The sequence below is a fragment of the Ovis aries genome, chromosome 19 (assembly GCF_016772045.2).
Source record: "Ovis aries strain OAR_USU_Benz2616 breed Rambouillet chromosome 19, ARS-UI_Ramb_v3.0, whole genome shotgun sequence".
NCBI classification, from domain to species: domain Eukaryota; kingdom Metazoa; phylum Chordata; class Mammalia; order Artiodactyla; family Bovidae; genus Ovis; species Ovis aries.
The window spans coordinates 49,202,150-49,224,590 of record NC_056072.1 but is presented as its reverse complement, the minus strand read 5'-3'; the positions used below and the strand labels follow the sequence as shown (position 1 = coordinate 49,224,590).

At 59.6% G+C, this 22,441-nt stretch overlaps 1 protein-coding gene across 8 annotated transcripts in view; it reads left to right on the top strand.

The window, feature by feature from the left end:
- The window catches only part of TEX264 (testis expressed 264, ER-phagy receptor), a 30,917-nt gene extending 8,573 nt beyond the window's left edge, over nucleotides 1-22,344 (top strand). For all 8 annotated transcript variants that reach the window (XM_027957579.2, XM_060402503.1, XM_027957583.2 and 5 more), the window contains exons 4-6: nucleotides 5,590-5,811; nucleotides 18,268-18,436; nucleotides 21,750-22,344. In XM_027957579.2, the coding sequence (XP_027813380.1) occupies nucleotides 5,590-5,811; nucleotides 18,268-18,436; nucleotides 21,750-22,045 (687 nt within the window). In that variant the 3' untranslated portion in view covers nucleotides 22,046-22,344. The remainder of the gene's footprint in view (nucleotides 1-5,589; nucleotides 5,812-18,267; nucleotides 18,437-21,749) is intronic.
- Nucleotides 22,345-22,441: the final 97 nt, after the last annotated feature.

Here is a 22,441-nt window from a genome sequence, read left to right as displayed (position 1 = left end):
TGGGGATGGGGTCCCCTGCTCCCCCTGAAGGCACTGAGGCCACGTGGAGCCTGAGAAGGGCAGGGTGAGGGGTTGCACCCTCAGGACAGGCAAGGGGGATGTGGACTGAGCTGGTGCTTCCTGAAGGCCCGGACCATCATCACCCAGCTGTCCCATGGCGATTGTCCTGCCACATGCAGCCCAGGCCTTTCCTCACAGCAGGTTAACTGCAGGCAGCTGTAGAAGGGCGAGACTCACTCCCAACAGAGCTGGCCTTGGGAAGGAGCAGGGGTGAGGAGTGGAGGAAAGGGCTTTGGACGTAGCCTTCGGGGTTGGAACCAAGGCTCCGTTGCTTACCAGCATGTGACTGAGCAAGTCCCTTGGTCTTTCTGAGAATCTCTGCTTCAGAATTTTAGTTTTTGGGGGGCACTAGATAAGGCCACACACCCAGCTCCGGTTAGGTGCTCAGCCGTCTTGGCACGTGTGCATACACCCCCACCCACCACGTCTGCGCCTCCGAGGGCCTTATGCCGTGGAGACGTGATGCTTGCAGGTACTCTGCCTGCCTGTGGCCTGGCCTTCTGCAGCTGTCCTGGGCTGTGTGAGAAGGTGCGGTGTGGGGAGAAGCCCTTGGGCGGGCCACTCCACCCTGTGCCCAGTCACTGAGTTGTCTCTTTGTGACTCCTCTGTGACCCCGTGGACTGTAGCCCACCAGACTCCTCTGTCCATCGGATTTCCCTGGCAAGAATGATGGAGTGTCATTTCCTCGGAGAAGGCGATGGCACCCCACTCCAGTACTCTTGCCTGGAAAATCCCATGGATGGAGGAGCCTGGTGGGCTGCAGTCCTTGGGGTCGCTGAGAGTCGGACACGACTGAGCAACTTCACTTTCACTTTTCACTTTCATGCACTGGAGAAGGACGTGGCACCCCACTCCAGTGTTCTTGCCTGGAGAATCCCAGGGACGGCAGAGCCTGGTGGGGTCGCACAGAGTCGGACACCACTGAAGCGACTTAGCAGCAGCAGCAGCAGCCATTTCCTACTCCAGGGTATCTTCCTGACCCAGGGATTGAACCCGCATCTCTTCCATCTCCTGCAGAGGCAGGCAGATTCTTTACCCCTACCGCCACTTGGGAAGCCCCAGGCCATCCCTTGGCAAGGCCTATTTCCTGGGCTCCCCAGTGGCTGTGGATTGTATGTGGCGTGGCTCTGGAGTCAGTCTACCTGGTTTTGAACCCTGATGCCAACATTGCCTTGCTGGATGCCCTTTGCTGAACAGCTTTACTCCCTGGGTCTCAGGGATATAATGAGCTGATGCCTAGAAGGCAGCAACTGAGGCCAGTGGTGAGCACCATGTCAGATGCCAGCTGATGTCCTTAGGATTATGCTTGGGGGTGAAAATAGAAAGGCCCTGAAAGACTTCTAGATGGGAGCTCCCAGCAGCCCCTGGTCCCCCCTCTGGAGGGTGGCATCCTGCTGACTTCCCTCCCCTCAAGCCTGAAGTGTGGGTCCTGTGCTCTGACCCGCTTGTCTGTGTCACCATTTCCTGCCTAGTGCCAGTTCCACCGTGCCTTTGGGGCTGAGCTTCTCAGGGAGGTTGGATCTGGGGGCTTGCTGTGTTGACCTGCAACGTGCAAGAGGGTACGAGCCCACCATTCACCCTGTAGTAATGGACAGGGTTGGCTGATCTCTTCTACAGGGGACACCAGTGCAAGTGAAGGGCCTTGCCCCACTGCTCCCACTCCCTGGCAGCTCTGGGCTGGGTGGGCCTGCCAGGAAGGAGTCTAGTAGCCTTCTGGGCCTTGGACTGGTGGACAGGGCAGCTTCCCGTCAGCTTATGCAGGCTACAGACCCGAGGCGGGCCATTCCTATTGATCCTGAGGGCTGGGTTTGGTCTGGGCTAGCTGAAACCATTTTTCCTTCCTGGATCCTGAAATTTATTGATCTTGTCCAGTTTCCAGATTCATTGAGATTGTGGCCAGGCAGGGACCATCTTTTCACTGACGTCATACAGCAGGGTACTGCAAGGCCTTTCCAGAAGCGCCAGTGGGGTCAGACTGTACTCGAAAGTTGTAGGCTCCAAGCCCTCTTCTCACTGGGCTAGGGCTCAGGAGGCCTCACAGCCTGAAGGAGGTACTCTGGGATCTCTTTCCTAGCACTTGTGTTCTGAGGGCAGATTCTGGATGGGCCCCTCACTTACCCAAGTTGGTGGTAGGTCTGGCCACCACCCTGTCTCCCTGGTATGGTTCCTTGCTGGTGCTAGTTCTGAGCACCAGCTCTTGTTCTGAGCTTAGCTACCCAAATGATCGATATGGGGAGGAAAGGGAGAAGGCCTTTAGATCTGGAAGGCCCAGGCTGCCTTCCGAAGGTCAGGCCCAATAAGGATACTGCACTGAACCACGGGGGGTGGGATTTCCAGCCATCAGGACTGTCCTCCTCTTTGGGCCCTTGACAACCTCAGTGAGCCATTCCCCTGAGGGAAGGCCTGGGCTGTCCTGGGAGCCCAGGAAAGCCTTCCCCTGCTCTGAGACCAATCTTGCCACTGCCTAGCTGGTCTTAGGACCTGTCCCATCTCTTCCTTGCTGGTACCTGGTTCAGCTGGCTCCCAACTCTTCTCATTATGGGGCTGCTCAGCAGGTGGTGGGCGTGCTGGGTAACCTCCTAGGCTGCCCCTTAGCCTCTCGGACAGGGGAGGGGCAGGAAGTGTTCTCACATAGAATTGAAAAGGTGCCCAGGCAGGAAAGGAGCACTTGTGCCCAGGATTTCAGGAGCTCTGTCTCCTTATTGGCTGCCTCCCTCCCCCATGACAAGAGTTCCTCCTCTATCAAAGTGGAGGGAGCAGAGGTTTGCTCATGATGCAGAGCCCATATGTGCATGTATGTGCATGTAGGCATACCTGTACTGTTGCTGAAGAACTTCCCTTCTGCCTAGAGGTCTGGAGTGGTGGGGAGAGGGAGAGGCCACCAGTTACAGGCAGCCCAAGACCTGTTCCCTGCAGTGAGCGTTTGGGGATCAGAGAGGAGGGCCTGCCCAGCGAGGAGCAGCAGAAGCTTTCGGAGGAGGGTTGAGCTGAATCTTGAAGGATGGGGGAGTTTCCCAGGCAGAAGGGACTCAGAAATAGGGTTAGGAGGACATTCCAGGCAGAGGAAGTAGCCTACGCAAAGGGAGGAAGCATGGGAGGATGTGGCATGTTTGGCGAGCTGCAAATAGTTCCATGTGGGCATGTGTGGGGGTGTGGTGGGAGAGGAGGCTGGCAAGGCTGGCTGGCCAGAGCCTGGATTTGTTTCTCCCTCTGCCACTCAGATGCTTAGTGGGCGCCTGCCCACCTGGGTTTCGGCCCCTACTCAGGGCTAGGGATGCAGGAAAGGCGTGCTCGGTGAGTGTGTGGACAGAGCCGGGCAGTGTGTACACAACACACCGAGTGTGGACCGCTCTGAGACAGCCTCGCATGCGGGCCTCAGGAGTTTCATCTTAGATAGAGGTGAATTGGGAGGATCCATTGAGAGGTGCTAAGCAGGATGATCACAGTGTCCTGGTGCCTTTGGGGGGCTGAGGAGGATTGGAGCTGGAGCCACTGAGGTGATCAAGACCGTGGGGCCCAAACCCAGGTAGGCCAGGGGCTGGAGAGGGGACTGTCAGTTGGCCTTCCATCCATTTCTCTGTTTAGCCTGTGGTAGATGTTTCCAGGTACTCTTGCCTGGAAAATCCCATGGATGGGGGAGCCTGGTGGGCTGCAGTCCATGGGGTCGCTAAGAGTCGGACACAACTGAGCGACTTCACTTTCACTTTTCACTTTCATGCATTGGAGAAGGAAATGGCAACCCACTCCAGTGTTCTTGCCTGGAAAATCCCAGGGATCGGGGAGCCTGGTGGGCTGCCGTCTCTGGGGTCGCACAGAGTAGCACACGACTGAAGCGACTTAGCAGCGGCAGCAGCAGGTGTTTCTTTTGTATGGCATAGGTCACTAGGTTAGGAACAGGAAGATGGGCTTCGGCGCAGGCACTGTCCTTTGGTCTGTCAGCCTGAGACCTGCCCTCTGGAGCCGCCTGGCATTCTGTCCATCCTCAAGTCTTGGGTGTGAGTGGGGCAGTCGCACCATCTAGAGACAAGAGGTGGTATTGCAGCAGTCTCAGCTCCTCTGGGGAGGGTGGGAGAAGCATCGGGTTGAGAGAAGTGATGCAAGGTTGGCTTGATGGAGGCAGCAGGTCACAGCCCGGGGCTGCTGGCGAGCCACCCTGATAAGGCCATCCGGAGGGCGTTTGGGCCTGAAGGATGCGCAGGGAGGAGCTACATGTTCGGAGGCTTGGGTAAATGGGCATTCTAGGCCAGTGGTTACCTCTTGTTTGGCCTATGTCATAGCTACTATAACTGACACGTATGGAGCGCTTGTCATGTGGACCATGGCAAGTGCCGGACCATGCTAAAGCCTCCTGGGAAGTGTCTCATTTAACACTGTTCTGTAAGTTGTTATCTAGGCACTGGGCTTCAGGAAACCAAGGGACTCATCCAGAACACGGGACTCGAGATTCACACACAGGCCTCCCTCTCTCCAGAAGCTGTGGTCCTGACCACTGCCCCATATTGCCTGCCCCCAAAGCCCTGAGCTATGCCTAACGACCTAGAATTCAAGGGGACCGAGCTGCAGAGAGTTGGGGTGCCCCCCAGGGACTATGCAGAGGTGGGATTCGGTGTCCACTTCAGGCAAAGTGACACTCCAGGGTCAGGGCTGACTTGGCCAGAACAGAAAGGCAAGGCAGGGCAGGGCTGAGGGTCCCTTAGGGGACTGTTGACCAGGCCTGGAAAGGGCCACGGAAGGGCAGAGACAGGCAAACATGACTCCACGGTACTGGGATGGCAGGCTGAGGAGAGGGAACGTGTAGGTAGAAGGAGTTTAAACGGAGGGGTTAGTGGGCCCCAGGGAGGGCCTTCTGATCGAGGGAAACCTGGGACAGAGCCCCAGGTCTGTGGTAAGTCTCTCGGGTTTAGGAACAGATACTCCTGGGGGCTGGTGCAGATTCAGGCGGCAGAAGGTGAGACACACCGGGGCCCCTTGATGCCAGGAGGAAAAGTAAGTACTGGGCTTTGCATGCCTGGAGTCAACCCTAGGAAGTCTCAGAGCCTGGGAGCCCTTATCTGCCTGCAGTTTGTGGGAGCCAGGGGATGGAGGGGAGCAGAGCACAGTGAGGTGTAGGTACTAGGGCCCCCGAGAGATTTGGAGGGAGCCAGCATTCTCAGCCAATAAAGGGGCTCTGGAAGTGAGGCAGGGTTTAGGAGAGGGCGTGGGTTGGAGCAGAGGTATGGAGGCCCTGGTGATGGGGGCCAGCCCTGCCCAAGACCCTGGGGCCAAGGGTCTCTGCTTCCTGACCAGTGCTCCTGTGGCCTCTTTGCAGCCAGCAGGGGCCTGCCCTGGGCAGTGGAGGATGCATGAGACAGGATGCTGCAGGCCTGGGTTTCGGCAGGAAAACTGTCAGCTCCATTGTGGGGTCTGGGCTGTGTGGCTTGTTAGAGCTGGTAGTTCCCCCAGGCCCCAGCTGGCCCAGAAGCCAGGAAGCAAGAGGCTTGTGGGCCTCTGTCCTTCGCCAGCCCTGACACCCCTGCTCTGCCTCCCCAGGTGCCCCCTGAAAAGTGCCGCTGTGCAGTGGGCAGCATTCTGAGTGAAGGTGAGGAGTCGCCCTCCCCTGAGCTCATCCGACTCTATCAGAAATTTGGCTTCAAGGTGTTCTGCTTCCCGGCGCCCAGCCATGTGGTGACGGCCACCTTCCCCTACACCACCCCCCTGTCCATCTGGCTGGTTCCCCGCCGGGTCCATCCTGCCCTGGATGCCTACATCAAGGTGAGACACAAGTCGTGTGTGTGTGTGTGTGTGTGTGTGAGAAGGGACAGCTAGTCCTTTGAGTGGGAACTGGGAGGCCTGCCTCGCCTGGGGGGAAAGGTGGTCTGGGGAGGGTGGCACCTCATGGAGCAGGTGCCTGTGGAGCTAGGAAGATGGGCAGAGGCTACTGACATTTCTTCTACACACCCAAGACCTTGTGGGTCCCAAGCATCTCCCAGGAGCACAGGGAATTTGTTGAAAAGTCCAGCCGTGTCCTTTAAGCTCTGACTTGGACCAGAGACATCCTTAGTGTTCAGCTCCCACTCCAGGCCCACTGTGCCCCATCCTGTTGGAGGCTTGCAGACCAAGGGCCCCGAGGCAGACTTTCCCTTCTGTAAATTCCTCCTCCTCCTCCTCTAAAACATTTGGAAACTTGGGTGCTAGGGAGATGACCCCGACTTGGGCTTGGAAGCGATGGCTTATTCATCTGTTTGCCTCGTATTTTTCAAATGTCTATGCCAGGTGTTATGCTGGACATGGTGTGAGATCCTGGTGTGTGAAATAGGTGTTTACAGTGAGGCGGTGGAGATAGGTGATAATGTCAGACAAAAATGGGATGTGTACTAGGAAAGGAGAGGGTGAGAAAAGGCAGGGAACCAAGTGAACAGAGTGGTCAGGGATGGCCTCTCGGAGGAGGTGACGTCTCAGGCAAAAATCCTGGAAGAGCCCTTGGAGGGGTGGTAAGAACGTTCTCGGCAGAGCGAGGGTGAAGAGCATGGGTTTGCTCTAAAGACAGTGGGAAGTCTGTACAGCGTTCAGCCGGAACCTGGGTTGTGGCTTGTGGGGGCCAGGCGGAGGTGCTTGAAGCTGTTACGAGTCCTGCCGTGCATGGTGGCAGCTTGGGCTGGGGCAGTGGCTGCGGAGATGCAGACAAGTGGAGATGTGCAGTCTGTTTTGGAGGTAGAACTGTTGACGTTGTGGGTGGGTTGGACTGGAGGGAGGAGGAGTGGGAGAGTCACGCCGCGGTCCCCTCTGGCCAGGGTGGGTGGGTGAGCGTGTAGGGTGCTCTGCTGACGTAAGAAAGGCGGAGGGAGGAGATGAGGGGCAACCAGCTCTGTGGGCTATGTCGGGGGGTCTGCCTGGGGGACATCCTAGGTGGGGTGTGGGGTTGGCAGTGATGTGTGGAGTCTGGGGTTCACAGAGGGTTAGGAACAGAGGGTGGATATGTTTGGCGACCTGCGCCTGTTGACAGCATTTGCCCTGGAGGACGGCCGCGGCAGCAGCGGCTGGGCAGGGGGCATGGCCGGCGTGGCCGGGGTCGGAGAACAGGAGGACAGAGTCGACAGGAGTGTGAGCCTGGCGGTCTGGGGAGAGCCTGGTGGCTTGTTGTTCTCCAGAGCATCTCGGGAAATGAGACAGGGCCTTGGCGATGGATGTGGGAGCTCAGACACGCCCTGGTGGAGGGGGCGTGAGAGTCTGTGTCAGGGCTGGGGAACGAACGGTTGGCGCCCCGGGGTCGCCAGCTGTGGCCGTGGTGGGCAGGGCGGGGGAGAGAAGCAGGAGGGCTGCTGTGGCGGGGAAGGGGCGTGGGGAGGACGGAGGAGGGTCGCCTTTGTGGGCTGGAGGGTGCCAGCCAGAAGGGCGCAGGGGCCTGGGGTGGGCTGGAGGCCCGGGGCAGGGTGAGGGGGCCTGGGGGAGCTGGCGGGTGGTGAGGGCAGGAAGGCAGGCATCAGTGCCCGAGGCCTACTCAGCGTTTGTCCCCAGGAGGGGATGGTGTGCGGTGTCTCCGGTCCTGTCTGCATCGTCCTCAGATTCAAGGGCCCGTCTGGGGGAGCACCCCTGGGAAGAGACTTTCTGGGTTCCGGACCTCAGAACAGGACGTGTGGCATGTGGTGTGGTGGCGAGCCACTCAGCTACCAGAGCCTTTTCTTGGCTTCGGGGGTTTATTTTTAGACACCTTTGTCCACGTTTCCCGGCCCCTGACAGCTTCACAAGTTGCCTGGTTCTGACGTCACCTCTTTGATGAAAGCCCTTCCTCCTACCACTGCCTTCCTGGGGGCCTGTCAGCTGTGCTCCCGGCTCAATGTTCCTGGGGCTGGGGCGGCAGCAGGGGGTGTACCATCCCCTCTCCTGCCTGGGATGCGGAAGCCACAGGTGCAGGGCAGTGCAAGGGGCTTCTCAGGGATGTCTGTGAGGCGTGCTGTGTGGGCTGGGCCACCAGCTGGGGGAGAGAGAGAGACGCCAGGCTGCCCACAGCGGAGGCACGGCCCAGCTGCTCTGCTGGTTTCTGCGGATGGGGTCACCTCTGCCCCCGTGTTCAGCCTGATCTTTCATCCTGGGAAACAAAGCCAGGTGAAAGACGAGGAAGGGGCAGGTTCTCTTTGTTGGTCTCCGCCTGCAGTGGCCGGGGGTTGGCCCTGTGACTCTCAGCCTGGGTGGCTGCAGAGAATGTAAGGCTCTCTCTCACAGCTCTCCTCTTCCTGCTGACCGCCAGGAACCAGAGAAGAGAGGATGCTGAGAAGACTCTGGGCCCTTCCGACTCTCCCTACCCTGACAGCTGGCTGCCTTTAACTGTGTGTGTGTGTGTGCGTGTGTGCGCGCGCGCGTGTCTGTGTATACACAGTACATACGTGTGCACACGTCTTCTTTCCCCACCTGGCTGGCTTCTCTCTGGAGGAGGCTGGGTCTGCTGCGGAGTTGCTTCAAACACAGTGACAGCAGCCGGTCGGCTTTCTCTTTCGGGAGGGGTGAGGGAAGCAGCCGCCAGAGGAGGCAGCCTCACGTGCTTCCCCAGAGGCTCGGGCGAGGACGGAAGGTGTGTGATCCCAGAGCCTCACATGGGGCGTGGAGAGTAGCTGCTGTCCTGGCAGCGGGAGATGTTTCTGAGCTGCGGACAGGATTGGTCCCATGGAACAGCAAGGTCCTGGGGGTCTCTGTGAGGAACCCAGAGAGAAGCACTTGTCAGGCCTCTGTGGGAGTTCTGGAAGGACAGCTGGATCCCAGCCCTGTGGTCTGTGGGGAAGCCCCTGGCTCTCTGGCCAGGCTTTCCCAGCTTGGCAGTCTGGCAGGCTGTAGGAGCTAGACTCTGCCTCCCTCCACGGGAACCACTGGGGCCCCAGGCCAGGCACTCTGGGGCAGCACATGTGTGAGGGGTCCCTTGGTGGAAGACGCCCCAGCTCTGTCAGGCCACTCCTCTGCAGTCCAGAGAATTAGTTAGCCTCCAGGGCAGGAGGACACCCTGCGCAGAGCCCAGGACGAGTGTTCTCGGTCAACTGAAGGCGGGGACTGAGCTCTCTTGAAAATTCTAAGGCTACAGAAGGGGTGGGCCCTGGACGCCAGCCCAGAGCAGCAGACAGAGGTCTCAAAACTCACCTCCAGGTGGGACCAGTCTCGACGAGCGTCCAAGGAATGCTTGGGGCACGCGAAACAAACCAGAGCAGAGCTGGAGGCCCAGGGTCCCTGTGTGGGATGGTGTGTGAGGTCACTGAGACTTGGCTCCTGTCTGTCTGTGGCTGGCGAGGAGATCACGGGGAATGTTAGACTGGCCAGCAAAGCCCCCTGTGCCTGACTTCCTTCCGACAGGATGTATGATCTTTTCCACAAACCCTCTTCCCCAGGTCTCTGCTTTTCCTGAGTTTTCAAGAGAGGGTCCTTTTGAAGTCTGTTCATCTCTTGAATCTGGGGAGACAGAACATTGTCTGTGTGGAGGCTGCTTGGCTGGGAAATGCAGGCGGGCCCTGGAGAAGGGTGACAGGCAGAGCAGGAGAGCTCCCCCAGTGGGGGCAGCTTCGTGGCAGAGTCCTGGGATAGCTGGGTTGACGGGGTTATCCTGCCAGGGACAGCTGTGAGCAGAGACCGCAGACCTCAGTTCTCAAACTGTTCTGGGGTCAGGAGCCTCAGTGCTGTGCTCTGGTGCCCCCGCGGCTGGCAGCCAGGGGTGGGGGCTGCACTCAGACCTTTACCTGCTTCAGCTGGGCTAGCTCTGCCTCAGGGTTTGACACATCAGATGACCTCCTGAGCTTTTTTTTGGAGGAGGATGTTTGAGACTTGCCTGGTTTGAAAACCCCCGTCTGCATCACTGGGCAGCTGCCTCCACCATCCCCAGCCAACCACACGTCCACCCTAGATCCTGAGGACTCCACTGCAGTTGCCGTGTGAGTGGAGCTGGGAGGCGCCAGGCCTCATCCCTTGTGCAGGTGGGGGCCAGAGGTTTCCAGAAGAGGACTTTGTTGGGGAGCTGGAAGCTGGACCTGGAGGAAGCCCAGGGGAGGGTCAAGGTGGCGATCTCCCCAGAAGGGCTGTGCTTGAACTCAAGTGGTGGGTGAGAGGCCGGCAGTGTCCAGGGACGGCCAGGTGAAAACAGAAGCGGGGGCCTCCGTGGGGCGCCTGCAGAGGTGGTCAGCCTGTTGGGCTGTGGGCAGGGAGGCACCTCCCAGCAGCGTGGTCAGAGTCTTGGGCCCTCCAGTGGCTCCAGATCGCCTGTGTTTGTTTTCCCTCAACCTGTCCGGGTGACTTTGAGGGAGTCAGTGGTGGGAGCAGTTTGAGTCCCTGCTGAGGCCAGAATACCAACAGGGTGCAGGGTGCTACTGGCGGTGGGAATCCAGGTGAGGAAGCCCTCGTAGGATATGGCATTTGGGGTCCTCTCTTTCCCTGCCCATCACCTTTGCTGAGCTAATGTGGGAGGGTTTCCGAGCCTTATTTTTAGTAGGAAAAGCCCTCCTGGTATCTCAGCTCAGTCACTCACTCCACAGTTATTCACTGAGCCCTCTTTTGTGTGGCGTTGTTTGGGCCATGGAGGAACCAGCTGGGAAGCAGGCATAGGATCCTAGTCAAAGCCAGCGTCCCCTTGGTTTTACCAGTCAGGACACTGAGGACAGGGGAATGAAGGGTGCTCCAGCTCGGGGGTTGAAGCAGCGGCCGCGTCTCCCCTGGACAGACTCGCGGATGGCTGCGCGACTTTTGTCACTCTGCCCTGTCTGTGATTGGGGCTGGGCCCAAGAGGCTGAGGAGTCGTCACAGACTTGGGTTGCGCTGGGAGTGGTCCCCAGAGTGGGCCTGGGATAGCAGCCCGGTGGCCCCACACCCACCCAATCCTCTGTCTCCAGCCCTGGTGGGCAGAGTAAGCCGCCGAGGCTGTCAATGTAGGAGCCTGATGGGGGAGCCAGAAGCAGGGGCGGGAAGAGCCTGGCTGCCCACTGGCCCAGCAGGGACTCGTTAAGGGAGACCGTGGCAGCTGTTCTGGGCACAGGAAGCGCTGCTGCCATGCCTCTTGGGGCCACGTCCTCGCCCTCAGTGAGGTGGCGACATCTCTGTTCCCAGGCTCCCTCCCGGGGCTCCCAGGCCAGCTCGCATCCCATGCTCCTGCCACCTGCTCGCTGGCCTGCGCAGCTCAGTGCCACCAGGACAGGGGCTGAGGGGTAAGCCCCCAGGACGCTCTCCTCCCACCATCTCTCCCAGCCACAACGCTTAGCTGTGCCTCGGGGGCGTGGGGTGGGGAGGGGAGAGGTGGGTTCACTGGGAAAGGCAAAGCAACCTTCGGGGGTAGAGGGTGGAATTTGGGCTGAGCCTTGAAGGATGGGTAGCATTCTCTAGGTTGGAAGGCAGACCAAGCAGAGGCAGTGAGGGGGCGTGGCTTGTGTATCCGCTGTGGCTGGGGTGCAGAGGAGGAGCAAGAATTTGGGCCCAAGAGATGAGGCTGGGTCCTGCAGGGTTTAGGGAGCCACGAATGGTATGTGAGCAGATGAGTGACAGCTTCCGGGCTGGCTTTGGAACAAGGCTAGAGCACTGGGAGAGAGAGAGGAAGAGTCAGAGGCTGCAGTCAGACTCTCAGTACCAGCAGTTCAGCAGAGAGTAGCAGTGACGCCATTCCCAGGTTCCCCTGAGCCAGGAGGAGACCTCCACCCCACCTCCCCCTACACACACACGGGGGCTCGGCTTCCCTGTCATCCCTGGATGCTGAGTAGGGAAGCCCACGCAGGAGGCTGAGGCTCTCCCCTCTGCCCGGGCCCTGGAACCTGTTCCTCAGCCTCTCTGGCTCACCCCTCCCCACTGCCCTACCCCAGGAATGAAAGCACAAAGCCAGCCTTTGCTGGGGCGGGCGTGGGAGCCACCGCTCTCGAAATACCAGCTCGGATATGGTAGCTTGGCAGCCCTGCAGGACCCTGGGGGCTGAGGCTTGTCTGGATGGTGCTGTGGGCTTGCGCCGTCAGCAATCCCAGGAGAGCAGTCTTCCCCAGGCAGATGGGCTTTTCCCAGGGAAGAATTCTTCTACTCTTCTCCAGAGAACTTGGGATTCCAGAAACAAGGAAGGAGGAAAGATTCCAAGGAGGGCGGTCCCTCCACAGCAGAAGAGCTCTGCCTTTTAGTGGAGCCCTCAGACCAGGAGAAACTGCCTGTCTGGATATGCAGACAGGAAACCTAAGGCTCCAGAAAGAGGGTCTTCCCTGAGAGGTGAGCAGAGGTGCCAGTCGGAGATGAGAAGTTCAGGGCCTTCTCCTCCTCCGCTAGCTTCTCCCTTTTCCCCCACTCCTCTGTGCCCAGTGGCCCACCTGTCCTTCCCCCTGGCACTTGCTGGTTGCTCTTGGCTCCCAGGCGCCTGACTTCACGGCTCCATCTGTACCAAGCAGCCTTCCCGCTGGTAGATAATCAATCAGCAACATTTTCATTGGCTCATAAGCCGAACGGGGCTCAAGGTCCTTGACTGCACAGATGCTGCAAACAGCGGCGGGATCTCGGAGAGGGGTGGGCTGTGGAGCCTCCCACAGCAGCAGTGTCATCTAGGAGGCTGTGGCTCCCCTTCTAGATTGGAAAGGAGAGTGGTAGGATCCCAGGTCTGAACCCACAAGCTGCCCTTGGGGGTCCTCACCCCCACAACTCCTCAGCCGTCTGCTCCTGCTCCGCAAGGGCCCAGGAGGCCAGAGTAGGGCCGAGCTGGGATTGAGTATTGGCCATGTGGACCCTGAGGAAAGGCTGGGTGTGGCTGTGGATCAGGGCCTTCCCAATCGACCCAGGTATTAGGTGCGTAAGGGCCTGTGCCCCCATGCCTACCTAGAGGGAACCACCCTCCTCGGCTTCTCCATACCCCAGTCACCCTAGTCTCCACTCTGCTGAGGTCCCCCTCCTGGGCTGCCCAGGAAGCCAGGGCCTGGGTGTGCAGGGATATGAGCAGAGGTGTAAATTGCATGGCAAGCTGCCGGCTCTGAGGTGAAAATGAAAAGTTTTCAGGCAGTGGCGGCAGCAGGCACAGCAGGCTGGGGTGCCAGGCACCGCGCCCCGCTCTCCCTCACACCTTCCCTGTCTTCAGTCTTCCCCACACTCCTGCCCCATCCAGGCCTGGCTCCTCTGCCTTCCCCTGCCTTTGGGGCCAGGGCGGGCCTTTCAGCCCTCGGGGAGACCCTACCCCAAGAGGGCCTTCATCTCTTGCTTCTGTTTTGTCTTCTAACTAGCTGGCGAGTGCAAAGACAAACGGGCTGTGCTTCTGTTAATACTGTGAACTTAATATTTGTGGTAGTTTCTCCATTGATTCTTCTTCAGGTTTTCGGGTGCACAGTTGTCCTATCTTTAAGTAGCAGGGTTTTTACTCTTTTCCAGTTCCTCACTTATTTTGAGATCATCTCTTCTAGACTCTTTCATCTTACAGTTGGGCAGATTGAGACCCAGACATCTTTGGTGGCTCAGCAATAAAGAATCCCCCTGCAATTCAGGAGGCAAGAGTTCGATCCCTGGGTTGGGAAGATCCCCTGGAGAAGGAACTGGCAACCCACTCCAGTATTCTTGCCTGGAGAATCCCATGGACAGAGGAGCCTGGTGACCTTCAGTCCACGGGGTCACAAAAGCTAAACAGTAAAGACTGAGTCCGAGGGGGAACCCACCCATTTGTCCATAGCCAGACCGAGGCCCTAGGCACCTGCTTGGAGCTCTTTCTGCCACTTCGTGCCTGCTCGGTCCTGTGGCTCCCAGCAGCCCCGCTTCATTCCTTTCCCCTTTGCCTCTCGTTTGCAGAGCTCTGAGCCCTCCTGATGGCCCCCCGTCAGCACTTCAGGGTCTCCGGAGTGTGTCCTGCTGTCACCTTCTGCCCCAGACAGTTAGGTTCTGGGCCAGAGGTGGTCGGAAGGCCCACTGGGGATGAGAGGGATCCAGGGAGAGGGAAGTTGACAGAAGTTCCCGGGCAGAATAATGACAATGTGCCACGCTCCAGCCGCAGCCCCTGCTGCGCCTCCTGCTTCGCTTTGCACAGACCGGCTGCCTAAGGGGCCTCCAGGGTCTGAGCCCCCACCTGCAGGGACTGCTGTGTGCAGGCGGCTGCATGTCAGTGTCTGTGTAATTAAAAATGAGCATGCCTGACTTCACCCAGTGAAGAGATGCCGCCACCTCAGTGGGATGCAACAGCTGTGTGCTGGCTGTGTGGTTGCCCAGCTGTCCAGACCGGCGTGGAGAGGCAGGTCGGACTGGGCCGCTCAGTGAACAGGAAGACCCGGGGCCCCTCACCCCAGTGAGACAGGAAGTAGAGCGCAGTGATGGGATGGAGGTGGATAGAGCAGCCCTCCTTCATTTCTGGGCCTAGGGCTCCTCTAGGAGATGCATGACCCATGGCCATGCCCTTTTGGGGATCTGAGGCCACTTATCTCTGAGCAGACCCAGGCTCTGGGCACCCAGGTTTGGGACCCATCCTGCCTCCCCGGCTCCCAGCCTGACCTCTTCTGCACGCCACACGCTGCCCACCCCGAGCCCAGGCCAGGGCACAGGCTGATGGCCTGAGAGCAGAGCACCAAGTGAGGGCAGTTCCGGTCCTCCTCTTCCTCCCGCCTCCCTCCCCTCATTCAGTAAGAACCATCGGGGAGGCGGTATGGGTTCTGGGGGGAGCCTGGGCCTGGCATGCCAGTCTAGTTCTTTCGCAGGATGCCTGAGCTGCACCCCCTGGGCTGTGGGCTCAGCCTGAGGCGAGGAGGGAGTATGTGGAGTGTTCCAGGGTGGCCGAGACAGTGGCGCCACGGTGACCTTGGCACGCTGCTCCTTCCCTTGTCAGCCGGCTTCCCATGGGGCTGTGATGCCGGTGCAGGCATGGCGGGGGCAGTGCTGATGACAGGTCTCCTGGAAATCCCTGCGTTATGGGTGGTGTCCCACGTCTCCCATCTAGTTTCTGTTTGTGGAAGGCCCGGGTGGGAGGGAGGCCTTGGAGATGTGTCTGAGGGACTGGAATGCTAGATCCAGTCTCCAGCCATTCCCGGTGGCACCTTGGCATGAATAGTTGCCTTCTTCCTGTTAGGTGAGGAGAACTGTAGACACCTCAGTCTCTCCCACCTGGGAGCAAGGTGTTAGGATCCCCTTGAGTCTGTGTGTGGGAGCGAGTTGCCCTGGGTAGTGGCTCATCACATGACCAGTGGCTTCAGTGGTCAGAGCAGGTTCCCCTGTCCTGGTGATGCTTTCTCAAGCCTCTGACTATCTGGGCTGTGGGAGGGGGTGAGCCTAGGGCTAGGAAGACTCCAGGCCCATCCAGGCCCCTCTCTGCAGCCCAGTGTGGCATTGGCCTGGTGTCCTTGGCAGTCAGTTCTCCAAGGGCTCCCTGGGGCTGGCTGAGGGAGAGGCAGCTGGCCTTGCCTTCCTCCGATGATTTTCAAGTGTTCACCAGGTCATCGCCATGCCGCTGGGTGGTGCAGCAAGGACCTGGGAGCTGGCCCCTGGCTCTCCTCTCGTCTCGCAGAAGCTGTCCATGTCTGGGCGGGAAAGGGCTTGTTCTCTCTGCCTGATCACTTAAGGACAGAGCATCTGGCCAGTCCTGCCCCCACCCTCTGTCCCTGACTCATTGTTGGTCAGTGGGCAAAGCGTGGAAAGGGGTCTCGAGGAGAGGCTACTGGACAGTTAAGCCCCTCCACCTGCTTCTGGGCCTGGGTTGGAAGTTTGTGCCTTTGCCTTCTTCCTGCCCCTTCTCTGCTCTGATCCTGAATTTTGACAGGATCTGGCATGTGTTAAAATGATTTAAGGCTGAGCTGTCAATGAGATTTTAATTAGCTCCATGCCTCTCTCCAGCAGGGAGGGCCAGGGTCCCCCCACCCCCAGGTGGCAGGGGTAGGAATGGGCTGGGTGCAGTATGAGGCTGCCCCTCCAGGGGCCTGGGGACAGACTTGGGCAGCTGGCGCTCTGTGTGGGGTGCTGTGAGGAGGGAACGCTGGGCAGGGCAGGAAGGCCCGGCCAGCCCCAGGCCAGTTTTCTCTCCCTCCTCTGTCTCCCCTGTTCCTCTGTTCTCGCGGAGAGCTTTGAGATGAAGGCGACAGCAAGGATGGAGGGTGCAGTTTCCATGGCAACAGGGCTGTCCACAGCCAGGCAACTTCAGAGCCGGGCTCTCCGGAGGAGGCAGATGCGCAGAACAGCCACAGAGCTGCCTCCCGCCTGCCAATGAGGGGGCTGGCAGAGCAGGTGGCAAGGGTGGCTGCTTGGTGCTACCCACCCTGATGCCTAGTCTCAAGGAGAGAGCGGAAAGGGCACTGATCCCTCTTATCACCCCTGTCGCTTGCAGAAGGAAAGTTCGGCAGGTGGCTTGAGCGTTTGCGAGGGCTGTCCCTAGAGTTTCTGGGTGCCCACAGCCTCGGTTCCTGCAAGCCTCCCCCAAAGCCCACTGTCTCCAGCCCTGAGAGACGGCCTCCAAGTGGTCTGCTGCTGTGGTGGCCACTCGGCAGCTTCCTTTTGGACCCTTTGATGCCCAGAGCCTGGCATGCTGGGGAAGGCCATGCCCCGACTGGGTTTGGGGGGCCCTTTTTTACCTTTAGCTCCAGGGCATGACCTGGGCCTCTCCAGGGAACCTCCCTGACCCTGGCCTTGGTGATGTGACCCAATACACTGAGGGGTTCAGGTTTGGCACATGTTTGCCCGCAAGTGCTAGCATTACAGGGGCTCCGGAGCCTGGTAGCTCCTCATTCCTGATGCTGTGTCCTTGTTCACCCTCCTCCTGAAGACCAGGGCTGGGGTGGCTGTGTGGGTGGGTGGAAAACCAGAGGCAGCCACTGGTGTGTTCGGAGGTGGGAAGAGCTGGGACCGTGGACTTGTGAGATGACCCAGGTTAGCAAAAAGATCAGATCCAAACTGTTAAAAATAATGACTTCCTTTCAGTGCTCTTGGACACGTCAGGGCTAGGGTGGCCTACTCTGTTTGAGTGCAGAGAGACTTGGGACGAAAGGCCTTGTCCGGGTCTTCCATGGAGTCACAGGCTGAGCTGCAGCTAGACCTTGGGCCAGGACATCCACCCCCACATGGCCTCCAGCCAGTTGCTGAGGGCCCTGGCTGGATAAACCTTCCTTCCTTCTCTCTCCTGGGGGCTCATTTTTACCTGTTTCCTCTTGCTTCAATTGAGAGGGGTTCCTCAAGCCTAAGCTTGGCCAGGCAGGCTGACAAGTGGAGTCCTGGAGAGGCTTCTCCCCACCAGGCAGTAAGTCTCTCATTACTGCTAAGTGGAAGGCTCATTTCAGAGCTCATGGTGAGAGCCAGGCGGGTGCTATAAATAGCCATGTTGTGGAGGTTGGCGGGTGAGCAGTGGCAGGGCAGGGGCCTCGCAGTTGTCTTGGTGGGTAGTTGTGCTCTGTTGCAGGGAGGGGGGCAGCTGTCCTGGTGTGTCTGCCCGTGTCAGGGCAGCTCTCTCATGCGTCCATGCCACTTCCACATGCGTTGGAGGCTGCAGAGCTCTGGGTTCTGTGTCCAGACAGGAGTGGACTGCCTGACTCCACTTAGGGCCTATAAGCTGATGTTTCAGCCCACTGGGGTGTCAGGCAGTGTCCAGTGTTAGATCGCCTGTCCTGTCTGTCCCTCCAGCCTAGGGTCTGCCACCTCTGCCGAAATCCTGGACCCAGGTCTGAGAAGGGGTGGGAACCAGCCATGTCCAGTAGTCTCAGAGGTTCGGATAGACCTAAACAGGCAGGGAGATGGGAGTGGGAGAGGGGCTTGGCTGGCCTGGAGCCCCTGTCCAGGCTTTGTCCGTAACATGCCTGCAAGGGCAAGGACTGGAGGCCTGAGAGTCAGGCCCTAGCCTCCCCTAACATTGGCTGGTAAGACAGCCTTGTCCAGGGCAGAGAGGAGGTCAGGTCCAGGGATGGCAAGTCTGGCAGGTAAGACCTTGGCTTGGGTGCCTGGGGCCACAGATTTTGGGGTCCCTGTCCTAGGGAAGTTGGGGTGCTCAGCTTCAAGGCTCTGTGAGACAGTGCTTTCTGGAATAGCCTTTGGTACCAGGATTAGCAGTGCCAGGCTCCTGAGTCCTTTCAGCACCTGTCTAGGACTCCCAGGTCGTTAGAGCACTGCCCCCTGGGGTGTGGGCCCTGCCCACAGGATGCTGTGTGGGTGCCTCCCTCAGCAGAGATTTGGAACTTGGGGGAGATTGGGGCAGGAGGAGCCAGCCCCCCAGGAGGGAGGAAACAGTGAACGGTTTCTGGGGCGACCTGGGGACACATCAGAGGCCCCGTAGGGCTCATTCTGCCTTTCGTGCTCTCCAACAAGGAGCGGAAGTTGTGTGCCCATCCACGGCTGGAGATCTACCAGCAAGACCAGATCTATTTCATGTGCCCCCTGGCGCGGCAGGGAGACTTCTATGTGCCTGAGGTGAAGGAGACAGAGCGGAAGAGCCGGGGGCCTGCAGAGGCCAATGACGCCCTGGTGGATGGCACAGGTACAGGGTCGGGGGTGAGGGTGGGGTCTCACCTGGAGCCCCCCTCCTGGATGTGTGGGCCTGGTGAAAGAGCCTCCTCCCTGGCTGTGTGGCCCTGTCGGTGTCCAGACCTTGGCTTGGCAGAGGTGGCAGAAGGGACGCAGCTCCCCATGTGCAGACTTGCCTGTCCCTAGACACGCGGATCCGTGGAGGCGTGGCTTCACACGTTTCCCTGGCAATGCAGATAAGATAGAGATCCTGCCCTGGATTCCCTTCACCTTCAGGTGCAGCAGGAGAACCCTTGGAAGCTCAGATCACAGACAGCTGGATGCTCATGGCGGGGTGGGGGCATTGCTGAGGCTGCTCAGGAAAGGCATTGCTTGGGTCAGGCTCATTAGAAGGGAGATTGACCCTGGATGTGGAAGGTAAGGAGGGGAACACGGTGTCCCTCTGGTCTGGGCCCTGACCGGAGCCAGCTGCTTTGTCCCTTTCAGAGAGGAGCCAGAGAGCATGCAGAGGGAGACAGGAGACAAGCCCCCGCCCCTTCCACCAGAGCGAGCCCTCCTACCCCAGGCCCGGGCACCAAGTGGCTTGCGTGCTCTCAGCCTACCCCTGGGCTGTCCCCAGGAGGCCAGGGGGCCTGCTGGTAACATCCCAAGTGGTCTAGAGGGTCTCAGCCTCGGCCCTGCTGGGAGCCTTGTGGGAACCTGGCTGTCCGTGACCTGTGGGAGTGGCGCAGGACCAGGAGTGACTGCCTTCTTCCCCTCCTGCTCTGGGAGGCTCCCTCTGTCCATCCAGTCTTCAATAGCCAAGGTCACCCTGAGAGACATGTGTCGGCGCGAGCAGGGGCGGGTATCGGGAGGCTGTCTTCACTCCCTAGGGGCCATGTCCAACACAGTTAACTTCATCTGCCACTTAATTACCTCCATGGGGCACTGCTCCCACCCGCCTGGTAGCGCCTGGCAGACACTCTTCAGCGCCCCTACTGTGGGCCCAGGACGTGGCACAAGGTCAGCAGACCCTGGCAGTCCCCAGGGCAGGAAGGGGAGCACCCTGACCTTCCTTCAACCTCCCTCTGCTGCCCGCACCCGCCTCCTTGGCCCACCCACCCAGCTCCCCTTCCAAACACTGCCTGCCAGGGGTGTTGAAGGACTACTTGGCACCCACTCCAGCTGGCTGCAGCCTCGCTACCATGCCCCCAGCTTCTCGGCCTGTCCTCCCTACCAGCCTGCCCGCCCACTCCCTGAAGTTGGGGGCCAGAGGTCTGCCCACCTCTGACAGGGTCTGCCCTGGCACCTGGGGTGGACTCTGGGTGTCCACCTGCCAGGTGCATGCCGCTTGCACTGTGGTGTGTGGTGGGCGCTTGGCTGCCCGAGACTTGGCCTGTCCCTTTCTGCCTCCCTGCTGTGGCCCCCACTTGGGCTCAGAGGTGAAAGGGGTGATTAACTGCCTTCTGCCTGTTATTACATTGATGTATTATTTAGCTCCAGAGAGGCGATGAATATTTGATCTCCTTGCACTGGCTGTGGGCAGTGGAGGAGAGAGGGACTGGTGTGAGGTGGCAGCTTCATTCTCTGCCTCAGCAGCCTGAGGGGTTTGGGTGCTGCCATGCCTGGTCTGGCCTGTCCTGCCCAGAGACACAGGCCCAGGACTCGGACTTGCTCCTGCACAGACCCTGATGGAGCTGGAGGGCTGTCCCTTCCCTGCCTTGCACTCCTTAGTCGGGGTGTCCACATGTGCCCGGGACCTGTTCTCCCCTGGCAGGCTGGCCTGAAGGGGCAGCCCTGGGCTCCTCCTTTGATCACCGGTAGCCAAGGGGCTGGGAGAGGGAGGAGGCAGGCAGCTGGCAAGCAGGTGGGTCCCCACACCTGGGTTCCTAGAGAGCCATTGGCTATGTGGGCAGGTTAAACTTATTGGGGCCAGGGAGAAATTATTCCCCTCTTTTGCTCCATTCAGGCCTGCAGCCTCTGGGGCACCAGTCATCATTTAAGGAGAAAAAGAGGGACTGCTGTCCTGCCCCAGGGTCAGAGAGAACCACCCACAACTCAGGGACCTGTCCTGGCTCACTCATGAATGCCTCCACCCTGAGAGCCAGGACTGAGGCCCCAGCAAGACTAGGGCCCTGGGCCAGCAACCTGGCCCTTGCAGGGCTCACCTCATCCCTGCAGTAGGGCCCAGAGTCATCTAGGGGCCGAGGAGGCTTAGGAAGTAGACCCCCTACACATACCCACCCTGAGCCCCAGCTGAGGCTCAGTGAAAGTTCCAGGCCAAGTCCAAATGCTAAGCAGTCCCCAGCTGTGCCGGGCTTGGGGCTCCATCACCATGGAGACAGGATCTGCGGAAGCTGGCCCACCCCTCACCTTCTGTGATGTTTGACTGCTGCCCCCTCCCTCTCCCACTGGAAGGGAGGCATGTCCACCTTTTGTTTGTCTGAATTCCTGCACACAGTGGGCCTGAGCTCTCTGCCTCTCCTTGCCGCCCCCAGCCGTTTTTGGTGCCTCTGGTCTGAGGAGATGAATTGAGAGGCTGCTCCAGAAGAGGGCAGATGAACCTGGCCCAGAGGATGTATTGGGGATGGGAGGAGCAGGCTAGGATGGATCTCAGGGCTCCCCAGCAGGTAGCAGAGTGCTCTGTGGTCCCCTCCTGCTGCTTTGGGGCTCAGGAGCCACTAGAAGTTGGGGATGGGTAAGGGCTCCTCTGGGGTGACCCAGGCATAGAGGAAGAAAGTCCTTAAAATGCTTCATCCCCACACCCTCCTCCCCTGTAACTGGTTGTTGAGAATTTCTCAGGACTTCATCAAACTCCTCCCTTAGCATCCTCCTCAAGTTGGGGCTCAGTGCGGGCCAGGGGCAGGGACACGGCTGCCCCTTGGGGAGCCCTGCGTGTGGGCAGCGGCACAGGAGAGCAGGCCTCCTGGTCCCTTCCCCTGTCCTCGGGCCTCCTGGGCAGCGTTCTGGCCTTGGACAAACCCGTCTCCAAGCCTGAAAGGGGAAGTGGAGGAGGGGACTCTACTGGAGTCTTTGTTCTACCCTCAGCTCCTCAGGTCAGGGCTGAAGGGTCCTTAATGGGCTGCTGGGGGCTCGGGGGCAGCAGGCTGACCTCCTCCCCCCCCCCCCCACCCCACCCGGCCCCTCTTCTCTGGCTCTGCCCTGTCAGTGGACCCCCAGGCAGGGCAGAGGGCAGCGGGAACGAGCCTCCTGAGCCTGGGGCAGCTTTATTATTCATGAGCACACTGTGCAGGCTGAGTCGCTGTTGCTGGTCAGAGAGCCTCAGTCCTCTCCCTGGAGGAGAGGGTGGGGGTCCCAGCTAACCTGAGCCCCCCTTCCCCCTCCAGGTGCTGACACAATGAGCGACACAAGTTCTGTGAGCCTGGAGCTGGGTCCTGGCAGCCGGGACACTTCAGCGGCCACACTGTCCCCCGGGATGTCCCCCAGCCGCGGCTGGGACGATGGCGACACCCGCAGCGAGCACAGCTACAGCGAGTCGGGTGCCAGCGGCTCATCTTTCGAGGAGCTTGACCTGGAGGGCGAGGGAGCCCTGGGGGAGCCACGGCTCAGCCCTGAGACTGAGCCCCTGGGGGCTCCCAAGTGGCCCCGGGAGCCCAGTACCCCGGAGAAGGGTGAGGAGTAACCGCGGCCTGCACCACCCTGTGGCGCCGCTGCTAAGGAACTGAGCATCTCTGCAGTCCTCTTCCTCCACCTCCCGGCCTTAGGCTGGGGCCAGGGCTCTCACGCAGCCCTGACTTCTTCCGCCCCAGGCCTCTGGCCAAGCCTGCTCCTCACTGTCCTCTCGGCCCCCAGAGCCAGGGGATCCAGGACTGTTATCTGCACCCAGCCCCTGGGGCTGCCACCTCTGTTACATCTTTTTATTCAGATTCATGTTGAGCTTCCGGGACCCGGAATAAAAAAAAAATGATTTTCTTGGTTTCACCTGGATTTGTGCTGTGTGTTTGTTCCCCCTTGGGGAGTCCTGTGCAGATAGGCCCGGAGTGGGCAGGAGCACCCCCGACCTGAGAAGAGGAAGGTG